We start from the raw sequence: 19,436 nt of genomic DNA on the forward strand, positions 1-19,436 counted from the left end.
ATACATAGTAATTGGTTTGGATTAATATTGTAGAGACAATAAATATTCTTCTGGTATGATTTAATTCAAAATTTATAAAGAAAAATTGAAAGAACAGTAAATTAGCAGAACACAATATGCATTTCAAGAGAAGTCATGGAGAGTAAAACTACTACAGCAGAATCATGGAATACTAGATTCAGGTTTGTAAATGAACTTACAGGTTTTCTTATACAGTAACTGTATGTTGGGGTCAATTACAGAGTATTTGGCTATTACACTATAGGCAGCAGAAAAATATTAAAAGTTTCTGAGCCAGCAAATGGCATGATAAACTCGATGGTCCAGTAAAAATTACCTCCAGAAAATGAGCACTATTGAGTCTGAATCATGGAAGACAAGAAGCTGGCAGCCCAACCCCTTCCTTCTGACTGTTGGAATAATGCCCTGCCTTCAAAGTCCTATCAAGAAATATTTCTGGAGTATGCCTTTTAGAAACCTCCAGTTATCTTTCCTTTTCATGAATTCCTAAAGCCTTCTGTCTGTGCCTGAATTCTGTAAACAGGATTGTGTTATGGTCAAGTCTCTATTTCTCTCCCAACAATGTCTGCTCCTTGACAGTACATGGTATATTGCATTAATTTTGGTATGACTACCCCTATCACCATTAATATTACTTAACATAAGGTTTAATGTAGTATCTTCAGAAATATTTATGGAATTCTATTTTGATCCCAAGGTTCCTAATAACCAGATGATCAATGCTTATCTAAGATAGGAAATCTAAAAAATTTAAAGAAGCTAATTACAGGCATATGTGCTGAGGCAAGAGTATGACACATTTAGGGATCCCAAAGTGGCCAGACTGCCTGGAGCACAGAGTTAAGAAGTAAGGTAGAAATAAATTGTGACAACAGAATAGGTTGAAGGGATAAGCAGGAGACAGATTTTCCAGGGCACTGGAAATTATACTAATAAGTTTAGACTTTATTCTGAAAGTAATAGGGAATCCCTGAAAGAAAGAAAAAGAAATGACAGGAGGCAGGAAGACTATTCAAGTAAACCAAGTAAGAGAGGATTCACTTTAGTAGTAGCAATGATGAAGGAAGAATAGACAAACTCAAAAAATATTATGGAGATATAATCAAATGGACTTGGTAAAGATGAAGGAAAACAAAGATAAGGGAATAAAGATTAAAGAATGACATCATGGTTCTAATCTGAGCAACTGGGAGTCACCACTCAGAGAGTAGGAACAATGGAGAAAATGTAAATCAGAAGAGCAGATGAGTTTCATTGGAATTACTGGGATGAGGTTTCTCTAGAATATACAAGTAGAGATGTATCTACTATAGCTGAATGAGGTACACAGTCCAAGAGAAAGTCCTGAAATAGGTGTGGGGTCATCAAATCAAGTTGGTAATTGAAACAAATGGAGTGGACGAGATTGGTCAAGGGGCATGGAGTGGATGAGAAAAGAAAAGGCTCTAGGGAAGAAAAATGAATTTAAAAAAAAAATTCTTAAGCCATGAACAGAGGATTATGAGCTCGTAAAGAAGACTGAGAAGGAGTGGTTAGGATGGAAAGAGGAAAAACAGAAGAGGATAGTGGGCTATTAAGCAAAGAAACAACAGATCTCTTCAAGAAGGAGTGGTTAATGGTATCCAATGAAGAACTAGAACTGTTCAATAGATCAACTGTTTTCCTGGACAAAGGCAGTCTCAGTAGAGTGCTGTGGTAGAAATTAGGTTTCAGTGGGACAAAAAGGGAACTGAAGGGAGTAAGAAGAAAAGAGAAGTACAAACTCTAAGTCAACTCAAAGAGGGCTCAGACACAGCAAGAAAACAGAGACTCCCTCAGAGATGCGGATTACATGGAGAATGTCAGGATGTTCCTCTACTTCTCTCACTACAACTTTCTTGTACAAGAAAGCTGTAATTAGAACAACATCAGTAGTAACCATGATGAGAAAATACTAGCAAAATGGCAACATTCTGACTAACAAGTGGGGCAGTGGGAGGAAAACACCCATTTTCTATATTTTACTGGCAGGGCATATAAGAAGTTGACTTATATACATGAGCCCTAGGGCTTGTTTAGCAGCAGCTAAGATATAAACTTTTTTTTTCTCTTTTAATAGCCACTACTGTAGGTCACCCCCAAGCCATCAATAAATTAGGGTCCACTGAGCAAGGATCTAAGGCAACCAGCTGTATTCAGTGTATTGTAGAGATGTGTATCCAAAACAGTAGCTTGTAGCCAAATGTGGTAATTAAATTAAAAAGCTATTTCCCTCATTTCATTATCCATATTTCAATAGCTCCATACATTAAGTGACTACTATACCAAAGAGCTCAGATTATAAATTATTTTAATTATCATTTTATTTTACTTAAAAAATTATTTACATAAGGTGAACAAATTTCATGTGTTTCATATGTAAAGATTGAAGAGTATAGTGATACTTCATACCTTACGCTTCCTCCTGCCCATACTCTCACCCTTCCTCTTCTTTCCTTTCTTATTTTTTTAAAATTCTTACAATGGCATACTTTGAGTTTATTTTATAGTCAGAAGCTTAACCCTCCACCAAATAAAGAATTCAAGAGGTTATAAGTAGAAAAATCACTGTTCTTCAGAGTACAGACAAAGGCTGTAAACAATAATCAAATCTCCAAATGAAAATATTTCCAACATCTCAGAAGTTTCTATTGTACACCACTGAGGAATAACAAAGCTCTTTTAAAGTGTTCTTTTATATTACCCCTAAGAGAGATATAAACACTTCTTGAGAGTCTCAGGAGTTTTACTCATCACATGCAGTGCTGTCTCCAACCAGACTAAAGGAAAAGAAAAAAAAATTATGTCACTTCCACCTACAGGATCTTTAGTAAAGTTTCTGGTTAAGTACTATGCAAGAAAATCCTGTAGAACGTGAAGGCCTATAAAAGAAGGATCATTCATATCCTAAGATTCATTTTAAAGATAGAGATGAAGTTCAAAATAGATTTGAGTATGAAGAATAAAAATGAAAGTCTACTTACTTTCAAAATGGTGTTGGGTGGGGAAGTCATTCATCAGTTAAGATGCCTGTGTCTCACATCACAGTGCCCAGGGTTTAGTTTCTGGCTCTGGCTCTCTGCTCTAGCTTCCTGCTAATGCAGACTCTGGGAGGCAGCAATGAAGGTTCAAGAATTGGGTCCTTGCCACCCATATGAGGGACCTGCATTGAGTTCCTGGCTCCTGGCTTCAGCTTGGCCCAGCCTTGGCCTTTGTAGGCCTGTGGAGAGTGAACCACCAGATGGAAATTCTCTTTCTCATTCTCTTTCTCCTTCTCTCTCCCCCGCCGCCAAACTCTCTTTCTCTCAAAAAGATAAAACTATCTTTAAAGATGCTCACAACATTGGAGTGATAAAATTATAAATGATTTGAACAGGTGATATTAATGATGTCCTTTCAGGGTGTTCAACTCTATCTTTTTACCAGATAACTTCAGTAAGCATTCAAGCGCAATTTAATGAGTCAGAAGAAAGACCATTTTATAGCTTCTCTACCTAGGTTTTGACTCCACAAGAGAAAAAACACTCTCACTTAAGATTAAAAACTGAAAACACTATTATAATAGAATATAATCATGTATTAGGGGGAAAATAGGAGAATGTGAAGGGAAAAACCAAGAATGCTCTGGAATTTGGTGGCAAGGTTCAAATATGCTGCCTTTAGTAAAATGGCAACAGAGGAATTCCAGAGGATCAGGAAAGAGATATAATGAATGTTACAACCCATAGAATTTTCATGGTGCTCAAATAACAAGAACTGGAATCTACACACTGTATCATTTCAACTGTGAGAAAACAGGTGTTGAGGCCTACTCCACAGATTGAAAAACACAGACCTTGGTCTGCTGCTTACAGTATAAAGATATTACTTTAATGGCCCATATCTGGGGCCTATCTTTATCTTAAATCACTGAACTGCATAAATCTTAGTAACTCAGAAGGCAGATTGTGTAATGGAACAAATGAAGAAGAGCACAAGAATTTTAAATTTCACTTCCCAAGGAATTTGGCTAACAAGCTTGTCTTTTTGTTCAAACAGCAGGATTATTAAGAATGAGAAGTATATGAAGGAACAATTGGATGCATTCTTTTTTCTTAAATAGTAAAAACTAGTGGCATTATGTAAGCAAATATAATTTAGGGCTTTTTTTTTTTTTCAACAGAGAAGGACAAATCAAAACCTTTAATTCACAAGTAAAGTTGACACTTTCTTTTGAGGTACTGAACTTTTAGGCTAAGAAACCATATTACAGTTGAAAGACCAAGTTTTTAGGAGTCAGGAAATTCCAAAGAAAGCCTACAGCAATGCTTATTTGGACATATTACACATGGTACATATTTTACGGGCCATGTTTGACAAACAACTGGGGGATAGAAAAAGAAGTTCTACATATTCAACATGGCAGAATAAACTGTACAATAGGAAAGAGAATTCTGAGATATCCTGAGCACTACTCTGAAACTAAATATTCTATTAATTTACTTTTAGCCATTTGTTTTCCTTTTGCAAAAAAAATTTTAGAGCAAAAAGTCATCTCAGTTGAAAACATCACGTGTGTAAAACACTATGTACATTACCATGTGATAATCTGTGAAGTGGCCCCTCTTTTTGGCAACTCTTTTAAAAAAAAACACTCATGAAACAAATGCTTATTTTCCTCAACCTCAGACCTTAATTTTCTGTCTTTGGAACTTAAAAATACTTACATAATTGTCTTCAAATATGGCTTGACTTTTCTTCCTTGATGGAAACAGCATTCCTGCCAACTTTAAAATTTATAGCTACAACCATATTTTTTTAATTTTTAAAAGCACAAAAAATACCACAACCCCTCAAAGTGATTTTTTTTTTTTGCCTGGCAGAGTTAGTCAAAGTGATTTTAAAATGAACATTTCTTCAACTTCATAATGATCCCACGTCACACTGAAATGTATTCCAACTCAGCATACAGATGGGAAGAACATTTACCACTGAATCTCATTGTAAAATATAACATTTAGAGATAATGACATCAGAAACAAAAAATATTCCAGGGGAAATAATACTCAAATCATTATAAATTTCATGACAAAGTAAAATGGTACATCTCATCTAGTAACCAAATGTATGTGTGTATGTGTATGTGTGTGGAGAGAGGGAGACACAGACAGAGAGAGAGAGAGTGAGATAAAGACACTCTCATTTTACAGACTGTACCACAGTTTTCTAAAGTGCTTCCACATAACCTCACTAATTTGATCTTCTGACAATCCTGAAAGTTGTACAAGTCTCTCTACTTGATAGACATAGTGGAGTGAGATAGAGTAAGGCTAACTGCCTTGCCAAAACCCAGGGCAAATCCAGCAAAAATAACTGGGACTGCAGATTCCCAGGCTAGTTCTTTTTTTTTTTTTTTTAAGATTTATTTATTTATTTGAAAGTCAGAGTTACAGAGAGAGAAAGGAAGACAGAAAGAGAGACAGATCTTCCATCTGCCAGTTCACTCCACAGTGACGATGACCACCCTGGGCCAGGCTGAAGCCAAGAGTCAGGAGCTTCTTCCAGGTCTCCCATATGGATGCAGTGGCCCTTCAAGAACTGTGGCCATATTCTGCTGCTTTCCCAGGAACATTAGCAGGGAGCTGGATGAAAAGTGAGCAGCCAGGTCTTCAACTGGCTCCCATATAGGATGCCAGCTCCACAGGAGGCAGCTTTACCTGCTACACCACAGGCCAGCCCGACACAGGCAAGTTCTTCAAACCAAGGTATAAGCACACAGTTTAAATTAGATTAAGAATATGCAAAGTTGCTGGATTTCTAGAACAGTTTTAATAATTCTTTTTTTTTTCACCAATACTATAAAAGTTCATAATCTATCACTGTTGAAGAAATGAAGCCACTCACTCACCTGAATAATAGGAAAATTGCATAACAAGACTGTTTGAAAGTCCTGATTCTGGGGCAGGTGTGTAGCAATACCGTTAAGATGGCCAGAGTACACATCAGAGTGCCTGGGTTCAATACATGGCTCTAATTCCTGGGAGGCAGTGGTGATTAATCAAATAATTAGATTCCTTCCACCCACAGAGAAGACATATATTGAGATCCCACCTCCTGGCTTTGGCCTGGTCCAACCCTGAACATGGCAATCATTTAGGGAATAAACCAATGGATGGGAGCTTCCTCTTTCTTTAAGTTTCTCTCTCTCTCCTTTTCTCTATCTCTTAAATAAATAATTTTAAATAAAACATTAAATTTGAAAAATTATATGCCTTTGAAAACTTATAAATCAATATAATATTTCAATAGCTTCTAAGGTAGAAAATATGGAAGCTTAATATGGAAGAAATAAACCCTAGTAATCTATCTTTTGAAAAAGGAAAGGAAAATAAAAATATAACATAATCCAGGAAGAATGTTTCAAGAATAGAATAGAGGTAAAATTTGAATTGTAGCACTGGTTACAAGGTTCAAAATTTGAATTCTTCAAAAAGTATTATGACTACAAACTGCTCTTGAACTGAAATACCACAAAAAGGTATCATGGCAACATCCTTTTCATTTCCAAGTTATTGTGTCAAGTTTACATCTATATCTCCTACATTTTTATAAGAACATAACTGACATTTGTAATCCATAAAAATCAACATTACAGGCAGAATTACTTTTATTTCAAATGACTCAAGGATGTGTTTGCCTTTTAAATGCCTCAAAGAAGCAAGTAAAGTATATGGAGAATGTGTCAGTTTAAATTTTTACATGTGTTTCTCTAGAAAGAAAGCTCCTAGAAAGAAAGTAAAAACATTTTATTTTTCTCTTTCTTTATTTTACTCCCATAGAAATTAAAGAAGAGTTTGGTGCAGGCCACCTGGACATCACCAGCTATCAGGGAAACCAAAAAGAAACTCTCAGATCCCTCTACATAAAGGGTAAGGAAGCATAGGAATATGGGCGGTTTTGCAGAAGAAAAGGAGAAGTACAAATGGTGAGAGTCATAGGGGCTAAAAGAGAGGGGGCTGGGTCTGTGTGACATGCTGGTATAGTGAATAGCTCTCTGAAAGTCATAGTGATCACTGTCACTGAAAAATGCTACTAGACAAGGGAACATATTCATTACGGTGTTCTAACACGTTTACATGTATGTAACAGACAGAAAACTGTGGAGGAAAACATTTACCACTAGATAGCAGCAGCCACTGGATTCAAAATATATTTATGCCATTGGCTATGCCAGTAAAACTACAGCCAACTTGAGAATGAGGCAACTTTCTGTTTGGAAATTGGGAATTTTCTCCCTAAAACATGTCTATAAAATCCATAGGCCACTGTTTAGTTTAGGTCACATGGCCTACATATTTGTTCCTTCTAAGTCAGAATGTAATAAAATATATTAGTTTGACATTTTGTGTTTTGTTTTGTTTGTCCTGCTCTTGGACATCCAGTTCAAATAAAAGCATATAGACTCCTTGATTTTACATCTTATATAAAATAGGCTATATTTCACATAACTTGAATTTGGAACTACTTAAATTCCATAAATACATGTTAGACTTAGAATCAAGATTCTATAAATCAAACAAAAATTGGTTTCACTACTGGGCAAGAAAAAGTTGTGAATTCAGGGACTTGAAAACATCTCATAATGAATAATCAACCTTATATAACTAACCATAATATCTACATGACAAAATCTGTAAAGAATAACTACACACACACACACACACACACACACAGAGTAGCATATTTAAAATACAAACACTTTTTAAAAAAGATACTGTTCACTTCAACAGAACACATCTAATTCACCAAGGACAGCTAACAAAGTGTCTACATTCTGATTTAGGGAAGTCAAAATACTGTGTATCCTATGAATTGTACTTGATATTTCAAATTAATGTGAGAAATTTTAAATTTGCATTTGTTTCTGCTTATCTATCAGACCTTAAGTACAAACTGCACACCATCATCCAAAAATAATGACTATTTAAGGCATCATGGATTTATATCCAGCATTATAGAGCTAATTACTTTATCAAGACAATAGTGAATATTCTTACTCCATGGCTGTGGAAATTAGACCTCCTAAATTGATAGCCTCATAGTTCATCTTAACACAAGATTTACTCTCAAAAGGTAGGAGAGTTGTAGTAGAAAGTCACAACGCATGTTCTAATAAACTAGCAGAGGAATGCATGTGACTATCAGTGTTTCACGTACTTTGCAAAACCAATGAAGTCTTCATGGTTGGTGTTGATGTAGGAAACTTGAATGTCAATCAATAGCAGTACCTATAAATCAAAGAGAAACATTTCTGTGAAAAGCTATCTTTTAATTCTCAAACATTAAATTCAGTGACTGGCTACAAATTATTTCATCTTCATTTAGTTTCCAAAAGAGTATATCAATTACAGTGAAAAATTATACTAATATTTCTCCATTAGATTCATAATTTTACATTCCAAATTCTTTTTTAAAGATTTATTTATTTGAAGTCAGAGCTACAGAGAGAGAGGGAGAGACAGCAAGAGAGAGAGATATCTTCCATTCACTGGTTCATTCCCCAGATGGCCACACTGGCCAGAGCTGGGCCAAGCCAACGCCAGCAGCCAGGAGCTTTATCCAGGTCTCCTATGTAGGTGGCAGTGGCCCAAACACTTAGACTATCTTCCGCTGCTTTCCCCAGGCCATTAGCAGGGAGCTGGATAGGAAGTTGAGCAGCCAGGACACAAACTTCTCCTATATGGGAGGCCAGCTTCACAGGTAGCAGCTTTACTCACACTTCCATATCTTCAAGTACAATTGTTTTTCACCTCTTGAAGAAAACTGACAATTGGGAGGAGCAATTATTATTACATTAACTGTAGCTTTGTCTTCTCTCCCAATAATAAAGCCAGATTCTGTTCAGTGTTATGGTTCCAAACTATAAAATCTGGCCCACAGTTTGTATCAACACACCATAATAGTTAAGTACAAATAAATTGTTGCCATCATAAAGAGCAAAATATCTACATAATTCTCAGCATTGCCAAAAATTATCATAAATATCTTGGACATTCACACACATGAACTTGGACTGCAGTATAGGAAAAAAGTGGAGAAAAAATAAAAGCTATGGCTGTTCTCATTCATTTTCCTGGAAACTGGGAGTCTGTGTTCACCCTAGGAAAAGAGCCAGGTCACATGTGGGGGATGAAAAGGAAAACAGCACATTTTTTTCTTATTTTTTTTCACTTTCTGAGGGTTTCTCACTGCTTTTTCTACCCATAGTTATTGAATACTTCATTGAATAGAAGTGAAACTACCTCTGGTACAAATAATCACCCACAATGTCAACCACTTCAACCTGAAGTTACATGTATGGAAGCTTCTAGAATAACAGCTGGCACACATGGATCTTCAAAGACCTGTGAGGAAAAAGCTCCCAGACAGATTTATGATTTGCCATATTTTTTTAATTTTGAAGATCCCCTCCCCCAAAAAAAACAACTTCCAGATCAGAGGTTGGTCATAATTCTATTTTTATAAAGAAAGAAACCTTCAAGAATGTCTCAGAGCAGTTCAGACACAGATGCCTGAGGAAATGGGTGACTTTCTGACTAGATACTTCAAAAGCATCACAGGGCCTAAGGCAGAATTCAAATGTGAGATCCATCCAAAATGACCGGTTCACATTATCCAAAAGTATGCATGTTTCTACTATGCCACACAGGCCCATATTAGAAAAGGACCCCACCAACTTCTCTAGGAGTGGGTAACTATCAGGTCAGGCCACCTGAGATTGTTAGTGAGTTAGGACATCCCTGCCCTGCCTTTTATCTCCCATGTGGGAATGAAATAATCACTATATGACTATATCATAGCTGCAGATGAAAGATAATTCCCTTTGAAATCAGGAAAGTCAATTCTTCCTCACCTCTACTAGATGTCATAATTTTTCTTAATAATAATAATGTTAATATATTATATAATATATAATATTGTATATAATATAATAATAATAATAAATTAAGAACTGAGAGCTATATTTAGATTAATTCATTTTATCCTTACAAACTGTCTGCATTCACTACCATTATTATCCCACTTTAACATGAGGAAACTGAAATGTAAAGAAGTTGAGTAACTTATCAGAGGTTACACAGAGAGTAGGTGGTAGAGCTTGTGTTCAAAGTCAGGTGATCTGAGCCCAGAGCCCATAAACTTAACAATGCTAATTTGAGTATATAATTCTAGTGAAACAATGTGAAACACGCAGAAGTAAACAGCAGACACAGATATGATCATACATAATTATATTATTTCTATCTGAATATTATTTCTGCATAAGATCTCTACAAGTTAATTTAAGTAGGAAAGATTATAATTTGAACATTGCACACTAAAGATACTAAATTAAGACAGTTTGCTTATTTATTTAAGGTCAGGAGTACAGATGCCTCTTCAGAACTTAAGTTTTCTTGGTCCAACAAAGCCAAAACATTAGGATCCTATGGCCTTGGATTATTTATTTGGATTGATTTCACTGGTTTAAGAATTAATATTGATTGATTGATTTTCACTAATTAAGCAATCCCATTTTCTCCACCTTAGGCTATTTTAGCTATCCAAGAGTATGAAAGCAGGAATACAGCAGGTGTTTGGTGCAGCAATAACATGCCACATAGGATTCTGACATCCCATATTGGAACGCCTGGATTCAAGTCCTGGCTCTGCTCATAATTCCAATTTCCTTTCAGTGTGCACCTTGGGAGGCAGCAGTAGATGGCTTAAATACTTAGGTCCCACATGGAGGATCAAATGGAGTTCCCAGCTCCAGGCTTCAGCCAGGCCCAGCCCTGGCTATTGCCAATATTTGGGGAATGAACCAGTGGATGGAAGACTCTGACTCTCTCTCTCTCTCTTTCTCTCCCCCTCCCTCCACCATCTCTGCCTTTAAAATTAAAAAATGAAAATAAATAAAGAAAAATAAAGCTCAAAGATGAGTAAAACTATAAATAGTGATCTATTTTCAGAGTACAATAGCAAAATGTAGTAACAATGCATCTCACAGCTCAAGCAGAGAAAAGGTTGCCAACATCAGCTCACAAATGTCCCACACCGCTTGGTCTCTTGCCTCTGCCTCTTCACTTTCTCTTGCCACACTACCATCCACCCCCCTCCCCCCCACAGCTCCACAAGCACACTTTGGGCAGTTTGTGCTACATGCATCTCTACCTGTGATTTGCTTCCTCCCTTTTGTCTTCTTTCTTTTCTCCCATTCCACCCCTCCTTCCAACTCACCTGAGAATAAAAAAATCTTGGAATACTAATTTACAAAGACAGTAGGAGATTATATAGACCAACATCCCAACGTTGTACATGAGAAAAGAGCAATCCAAAGAAATGATTCGCACAAGAATGTGCTGTTATTTTGCGGAGAACACATGGCCTTAGTCCAGTGTTCTCTCCACAGCATCACATTGCAGCTGTGTCATGGAATTTAAGAGCATCTGAAAACCTCTGTATTTCCCATCATAATGCTTTATAAGTAACTAAGAAAAATCTATTTAAATGTAAGAAGTTAGATTGTTTTCATGTAGTCTTTTACTTTTTAAAAATAAATTATCTTGACTTGAAATAATCTTTTCTAACCATTCCCTACATACCATCTACACTTATAAAATAGTCAGAAACATTTAAAAGAGCAGTTCTTAAATATTTTTTTCAATCGTAGTTTCCATGGATAAATGGATGAGAAGCTACCTCCATTTCTCTCAGGAAATAAAAGCAGTGAACATTCTGTATAACACTTTAGAAGTTTGTGAACATCCTGGAGCCCATCTGTGGGCTTATTAAAGATTAACTCCTGTCTTAAAGAAAAAGATGTGGTATGTTTCTGGGTTAGAGGTTTGAAAGTCAGATGCATACATCCTAGGCATGCACAGTGTTGAGTGTTGAGAGGAAAATTAATGGAACTCCTGCTGCTGTTTTTAAATTCATTCTAGTCTTTATATTCATTTATATTTTTTAATACAGATAATGTCTAATAGCATGTATATTTAATTCATAATAAGTTAAAGCAAGTACAAGCTGTGTATTCCACTTTTTATTCCCACTAAGAGACATAATGGCTATTGGAGACCAATAATCAGCCTTCCAGAGCTCTCTACTCCCCACAAGTACCCTCCATAGCAGGGGAAGCCATTCTTCACCTGGTCCTTTGTCTTCCCTTCCCGTTCACGAATGTGGTTAGCAACAATCCTTTCCGTTTCCTCACAGAGTCTGGGGAAGTTTGCCAGCTGTCAAGAAAACAGAGTATTAATATTTAAAAAGTTATACTACCAAGAAAAGGAAAAAACCAAGGGCAGGCCTTTGGTCTTCTGGACAAGATTCCAGTTAGGATGTCCATATTCCACATCAGAGTGTCTACATTCAATTCCCAGCTCCAGCTCCTGGTTCCAACTTCCTACCAACGCAGACCAGAGGAGGCAGCAGTGATGGCTCAAGTAATTGGGCTTTTCTGCCACCCATGTGGAATACCTGGATTCTGTTCCCAGTTCCTGGCTTTGCTGACCTCCCTTCCTCTCAGCCACTGGGGGCATTTCGGGAATCAATTAGTGGATGGGAGTGCTCGCTCTTTCTCTCTCTCTTTCAAATAAATAAATACAAAGTTTCAAAAGTGAAGCAGAGATAAATTATGCTATCTTACAGAAAAAAAAAACTCATTGCAATTCTGGAAGCAAAAGTGAAGTGTCATGAAATCCTAAAGAAGAATGGCAGAGTGATGGAAAAAAAAAGCAACTTCATTATCTGAGAAGAAACACTTCAAATCCACCAGGGCAACTGCCTAGAAAGAAAGCAGACACTTACATACCTTCTAGCACTATGCTCAAAGCACTGGAACTTAATAAATGCTCAAAGACAAAAAAGACAAGGGGGCTAATGTTGTACCCCAAGAGGTTAAGTTGCAGCTTGCAATGCCAGTATCCCATATTAGAGGGCCAATTTGAATCTTGGCTGCTCTGCTTCTGATTCAGTTTGCTTCTGATGAGCCTAAGAAGGCATCAGAAAGAGTGCTTGGGCCCATGTCACTCTTGTGGGAGATTAGGATGGAATTTCAGCCATCTGAGGAATGAACCAGCCGATGGAAGATCTCTCAACCTCTTCCCACTTCCACCTCCCCCATTGCTCTGCCTTTCAAATAGATAGATAGATAGATAGATCTTTAAAGAGAAAGGAAGGAGAATGAAGAAAAGAATAATGATTCACATTATACAGTGCTTATCATGTGTGGTATGCTAAGCACTTCATGGATTACCTCATTCAATACTCACAATAATCATAAGAGACAGATGTAACTATTAACTCCATTTATAGAGGAGGAAAGTAAAACCCACAGAGATCAAGTAACTTGCCCAAGACCAAATAGCTCATAAATACTAGGTCCAGGGCTCCAACCTAAGTCCTAGGTCTGCAAAGCCCATGATCTTGTCCATTAATCTTAGAGGATGAGTCACTCTATGAATACACAGAGACTACTTTCATTTTTTAATAAATTCTCCTCTTAAAAATGTGTACTCATATATGTACATATTTTTGGAAAACTGAAAAAAAAATCTATCACTTACCTCATCTAAATTACAGAATTAGTTGTTAAAAATCTAGCTTACAAAAGTGAATTCATTAACACAGTTGTTTTCAATATAAGAAAGAAAAAGAATGGGTTTCTACAGGGTGCTTAAGGAGACCTGATCTGGAAGGAAGACCAGATAAGTGGGGCAAATGTGTGTGTGGGAAAGATGAAGCTAACCAGGTACACAAGCACCTGTGAAGCCATTGGGAAGACAGTGAATGCACAAGCTGGAGATAAAGCTAGAAAAGTAGTCAGTGTCCAAATTACTCACATTCCTGCAAATGTGTTGGGGATTTTGGCTACCAAAACAATTTAGATGGAAAATGATAGTAGCTTCAACAAGGACAGCAGCAAAGGAAACAGAGAAAAGTCGAACACTCACAGCTTATAGAAGGCAAAAGATTAATTCCAATTATGATAAGCATCAGTAATATTTCAATGAAATATGCAAAAACACAATTTAGAGAAGAAATTTAATTGTGAAAAGGCAGAAAAGAAACATTAGAATATACAAGAGATCAAATAATGCAAAGAAAGACAATATTATATTGACAAATTCCAAGTTATTTTTGTAAGACTTATGAAGGTTAAGGCATATTGAGATTAGTACAGTCTAAACTTACTAAAGAGATATCAATAAAAAATAATCTAGAAAGCAATTTGGCAATATACATTAAGTATCTTAAAAATACACACATAAACACACAAATGGATATATATGTAGGCTGTGTGTATGTGTACATGTACTTATTTCATAAGAATCTCAGCAAGAATGATAATGACATTGACCACAGTTGGAATAGCAACAGTAAGACAAAAAATACTACAAACTTCCTAAGTATCCAATGATGTTAACAAAATTAAGGTAGATCCACTTTTGTGGTGTAATGTAAGCCTTTTAAACTTTATTTTTAATAATATCCCATGACGTGGAAAAGTGTCTATAACAGGACACTAAGTAAAGAAAATCAGGCTGTTAAACATGTAACGGGATCACACACACATACACACAGTCATACACCATCATATACGCTTAATTTTCTTCGAGAATGTAGTCCCAGACACATACAAATTCCAAAGCTCATAAGTAATATTGCACATAGTATTTCCCCAAACTTGAAAGCAGAAGCTGACCTCCTGGACATGTATGTGGCTGTTATATGGTCACCAGGGCCACTATGCCCACTGACTTTATAGCATGTGTGATACACACTACTCTCTTAGCAAGATTATAAACCTCAGTACTTCATGGAACTATCATAAACATGAATCACATATAAATGTTACTTCTCTCAATGCTGAAAACTATTGTATGTGTATAAGGTCTATACAAACAATAACAATGTTTAACAGCAATAACTGAATTGGGCATAATTTTGCTTCTCAACATTTTCTAAATTTTTCTACAGTGAAAATAGAATACATTCATAACAACTTCATAAAAACACAGAAACCTGGCTGTCTTGGCCACTTCAAAATCACAAAGAAATGTTGCTTGAAGGCCAGCGCCATGGCTCACTTGGCTAATCTTCCGCCTGTGGCGCCGGCACACTGGGTTCTAGTTCCGGTTGGGGCGCCGGATTCTGTCCCATTTGCTCCTCTTCCAGGCCAGCTCTCTGCTGTGGCCCGGGAGGGCAGTGGAGGATGGCCCAAGTGCTTGGGCCCTGCACCCGCATGGGAGACCAGGAGGAAGCACCTGGCTCCTGGCTTCGGATTGGCGCAGCGCGCCGGCTGTAACAGCCATTTGTGGGGTGAACCAACGGAAGGAAGACCTTTCTCTCTGTCTCTCTCTCTCACTGTCTAACTCTGCCTGTCAAAAAAAAAAAAAAAAGAAGAAGAAAAAAAGAAAGAAATGTTGTTCCATGAGGCTACCAATCCCTCTCATACTTACTGGCACCCTTACCTGAATCCTGAGATGCAAGCTCATCTTGGGGTTTATTTCATGAATTGGTGCAATATAGATATGGAACATCCGTTTTCCATTTTGGAAACATTTGCCAGGAAAAACTCTTTCACTTCAGGACCTCTTTTAATACTCTGAGAATACTAAAACTTACTTTTTGTGAGGGTTATAAAAGCCTTCAGAGTATGGAAGGGATAGCTGATCAATTATCAGTCCTCCTTCACTAACACAAATCTAGGGGGGTTATGTCTGGCACTAGATATCAGCCTGCCTTAGGCCACTACCGCAGCAGTTTCATCGCTGCAGACAGTATCCGAAGCTATCAAGGAATGCTTGCTTTTCCATGTTAGGCACACTATTACAGAGTTACATTGCTGTAGAGAAGTAACTATGAAAAGAGTAGCAGTCTACCACTGAGGAATGGGATGCCTGTGACAACATTTAGGAAATGGATTACAGCAGAATGTTATTTTTAAAACCACTGAATGGTGGTAATATAAATATTTATTCAGAAACTAAATACTTGACAGCTGAAGGACCCCAGGCCAGTACACAGCCATCATTAAGTCAGGGAAAGGCCAAAATGACAAGAGTATCCCATGAAGAAGAGATATCTAAGAATACCTTCAGCCTATTGGCTGTGGCAGGAGGATTTATTTTTAAATAAATAAATGTGTGTGTCTCCTCATCTATCTAAGCTTACTACCCTTAGTCTCAATATTACCAGGAAAGGAATCTAACAGAGCCACAATTTTGCACCTACAACTGAAATAAGTGGGATTCAATCAGCCTAAAATCCAAGTGGAACGAAAAAGGAAGAAAATGTACTGGAAGAGGTAAAGGGGCAAAAACACTGAAGAAGACAGTAAGCAGTGTAAGACCTAGGCATCGCTGAAAGGCAGGATTAGAACTAGTATTGTTGCTAGAAGGTTGATCTTGAAAGAGTTGTAGGTGTGTAAAAATCAAAATGTTGCTGCCAGTGCTGTGGCACAGTAAGCTAAGCCCTCGCTTGCAACACCAGCAAGCATCCTTTATGGGCACCCATTTGTCTGCCGGCTGCTCCACTTCCAATACAGCTTTCTTCTATGCCCTGGGAAAGCAGTAGAGGATGGCCCATGCTTTGGCCCCTGCGCCCACATCAGAGACCCAGAAGAAGCTCCTGGCTCCTGGCTTTGGAACAGCCCAACTCCAACTGTTGAGGCCATTTGGGGAGTGAACCAATGGATGGAAGACCTTTCTCTCTGTCTCTCCCTCTCTCTGTAACTCTACCTCTCAAATAAATAAATAAATCTTAAAAAAAATCAAAGTGTTGGTTTTAGGGGCAGGTATGTGACCTAGCGGTTAGTATGTCCACATCCCATATCAGAATACCTGACCTGAAGTCCTGGCCCCAGCTTCTGCCAGCTTCCTGACAATGCTGACCACTGATGGCTCAAGTGGTTTTGGTCCCTGCCACCTAGGTGGAAGACTTACATGGAGACCCTGTTTCTTGGCTCCCACATTCAGCTCTGGCATTGTGGGCATTTGAGGAGTAAACAAGAAGAATGGGAGTACTTTCTCTTCCCCCATCCCTGTCTCCCCTGCATCTTGAATAAATGAGAACATAAAATATAAAAATAATAAAAACACTTTTTTTAATTGCTGGCTCTCAAATGCAAAGTTCTAGCTCCTTCTTAAGATACAAATAAGAAGAAAGTAAAAATATGAGTCCCACTGACATTCAAAATGATTTCTGATCAGGCTTCCTATCACTCATTTCATTAGCTGGTCCAAGGAATCCCTGTTCAGTTTAAATGGCCCCAAACTTAGCTTTAAATCATCAGCTCTGCTCATTTTAATACCTCATCTCTCTTCTATGTCTTTTTTCTTAAAGATTTACTTATGTATTTGAAAGGCAGAATTGCAGAGAGGCAGAAGCAGAGAGAGAGAGAGAAAGGTCTTCCATCTGCTGGTTCATTCCCCAAATGGCTGCAATAGCCAGAGCTGGGCTGAACCAAAGCCAGGATCCAGGAGCTTCTTCTGGGTATCCCACAGAGGTGAAGGGTTCTAAGGACTTGGGCCATCTTCTACTGCTTTCCCAGGCCTTAGCAGAGAGCTGGATTGGAAGTGGAGCAGCCAGGATTCAACCAGTGCCCAGATACTGGCACTGCAGGCGGCGACTTTACCCACTACACCACAGTACCTCTTCTATGTCTTTTATTTAGCGTACAATCACAGCTTCCACAATCCTTGAAATTACTGTAATGTTTAATTTCTATTGCTCTGGATATTGAATTAAAAGCTTACAGTAGTGGTTATTTTGTCAAAGTCATTGAAATTCTAACCATGTATACTTAAAGAATGTTGACCTGGAAAACACTAGGCTTTTATTCTCTATTGATTACTCTTAAAATATTCTATAAATTGATTTATGCAGAATCAAAGAATTTAGGCTTCACTATTATTTATAATAATTTTATATTCTTAAATTTATATTACATCAGCTATTTACTGGGAAACTTTTATTTGCCAACTCAATGGTCAGATTATGTCATAGAACTTGATATTAAAAACAGTATAGTTTTGAGTGGCACATTGGCTATACAGATAGTCACGCGAGAAAAAAAATTTTTCAAAAAAGAAGGAAAGGGGGCTGGCGTTCTGGCATAGCAGGTGAAGCTGCTGCCTGCAGTGCCAGCATCCATATGGGTGCCAGTTCGAGTACTGGCTGCTCCACTTCCAATCCAGCTCTCTGTTGTGGTTTGGGAAAGCAGTGGAAGATGGCCCAGTCCTTGGGCTCTTGCACCCACATGGGAGACCTGGAGGAATCTCCTGGCTCCTGGCTTCGGACTGGCGCAGCTCCAACCGTTGTGGCCAATTGAGGATTGAACCAGCGGATAGAAGGATCGATCTCTCTCTCTCTCTCTCTCTCTCTGCCTCTAATTTTCTCTCTCTGTGTTACTCTGACTTTCAAATAAATAATAAAAATAAATCTTTAAAAAAAAGGATGAATAATACAAAAAAAAATGGCTAAATCTGCTATGAGAAGGTCTATGAGGATTTGAATCTCATATAACATTAGCAAAAATTCCAGTCAAAGTTGGACACTTTAAATGGCAAATTACTTTAAGTAGCTTATTGCTAAGATTACATATAATATTCTTCAATACTAAAGGGGATGTAGCAGAAAACAATACATTAAAGTACTTCAAAAAGTCTTGGAAAAATTAAATTAAATGATAGGTTTGTTTCGGTGGAAAAAATTGAAATCTAATCCAGTTGTTTCATAATACACATTTCCATGAACTTTCTGAAATATCTTAGTGATGAGTTAGAAATCAAAACCTCAAATATTCAATTTTCAGAGAAGACTTTAGTTACACATGTTCTGAGTGAAAGCAGCTTTAAAAGTCAAAAATAACGCAAAAACATGATTCAATAAAGTCCAATATTTTCAGTGTTACTGAGGGTATTATTTAATCACTTTGGTGGGACCTCAGTACAGGAATGTAATTTAAGCATGGACCATATTTTACCCCAAGGGAAAATAATCACTTAAAAGACATTTCTATCCAACAAAACAAAAATTATGCTCTCATAAAATTTATTAATCATTAATTAATCAGTGCATAAGAGTCATGCTATAAGGTTTCTCTTGGAACAGTCATGAGCCCAGGCAAGACTTCTATAGCTTCAAGAGTAACCAGCTCAATGCCTCAAGCAAAGATTTGGTTATTAGTTAACCATCTGTTTAATAGTCTCATACCAAATATCACTGAAAAAATAAACTGAAACCAGAATGAAATTTCTTCCATGCACAAGACATGACTTGATTGTTCGGCTGACCTAAAGATGTGGGCTCTATTTTTATCAAAAAGCTATAAACCGTCACATGTTGGCCACTTACTACAAACTAAATAACAA

At 37.3% G+C, this 19,436-nt stretch overlaps 1 protein-coding gene across 10 annotated transcripts in view; it reads right to left on the minus strand.

The window, feature by feature from the left end:
• Positions 1 to 19,436, minus strand: part of DNM3 (dynamin 3) — a 624,166-nt gene that overhangs the window by 347,096 nt on the left and 257,634 nt on the right. For all 10 annotated transcript variants that reach the window (XR_016210404.1, XM_089299537.1, XM_089299535.1 and 7 more), the window contains 2 exons: positions 12,210 to 12,296; positions 8,236 to 8,306 (listed from right to left, as the gene is read on the minus strand). Coding sequence is in view for 9 of the 10 variants with exons in the window: in XM_089299537.1 (XP_089155663.1) it covers positions 8,236 to 8,306; positions 12,210 to 12,296 (158 nt within the window). In the remaining variant the exon portion in view is untranslated. The remainder of the gene's footprint in view (positions 1 to 8,235; positions 8,307 to 12,209; positions 12,297 to 19,436) is intronic.

This window comes from Oryctolagus cuniculus, chromosome 7 (genome assembly GCF_051225735.1).
Source record: "Oryctolagus cuniculus isolate XC-2025 breed Fujian yellow rabbit chromosome 7, ASM5122573v1, whole genome shotgun sequence".
In the NCBI taxonomy this organism is placed as follows: domain Eukaryota; kingdom Metazoa; phylum Chordata; class Mammalia; order Lagomorpha; family Leporidae; genus Oryctolagus; species Oryctolagus cuniculus.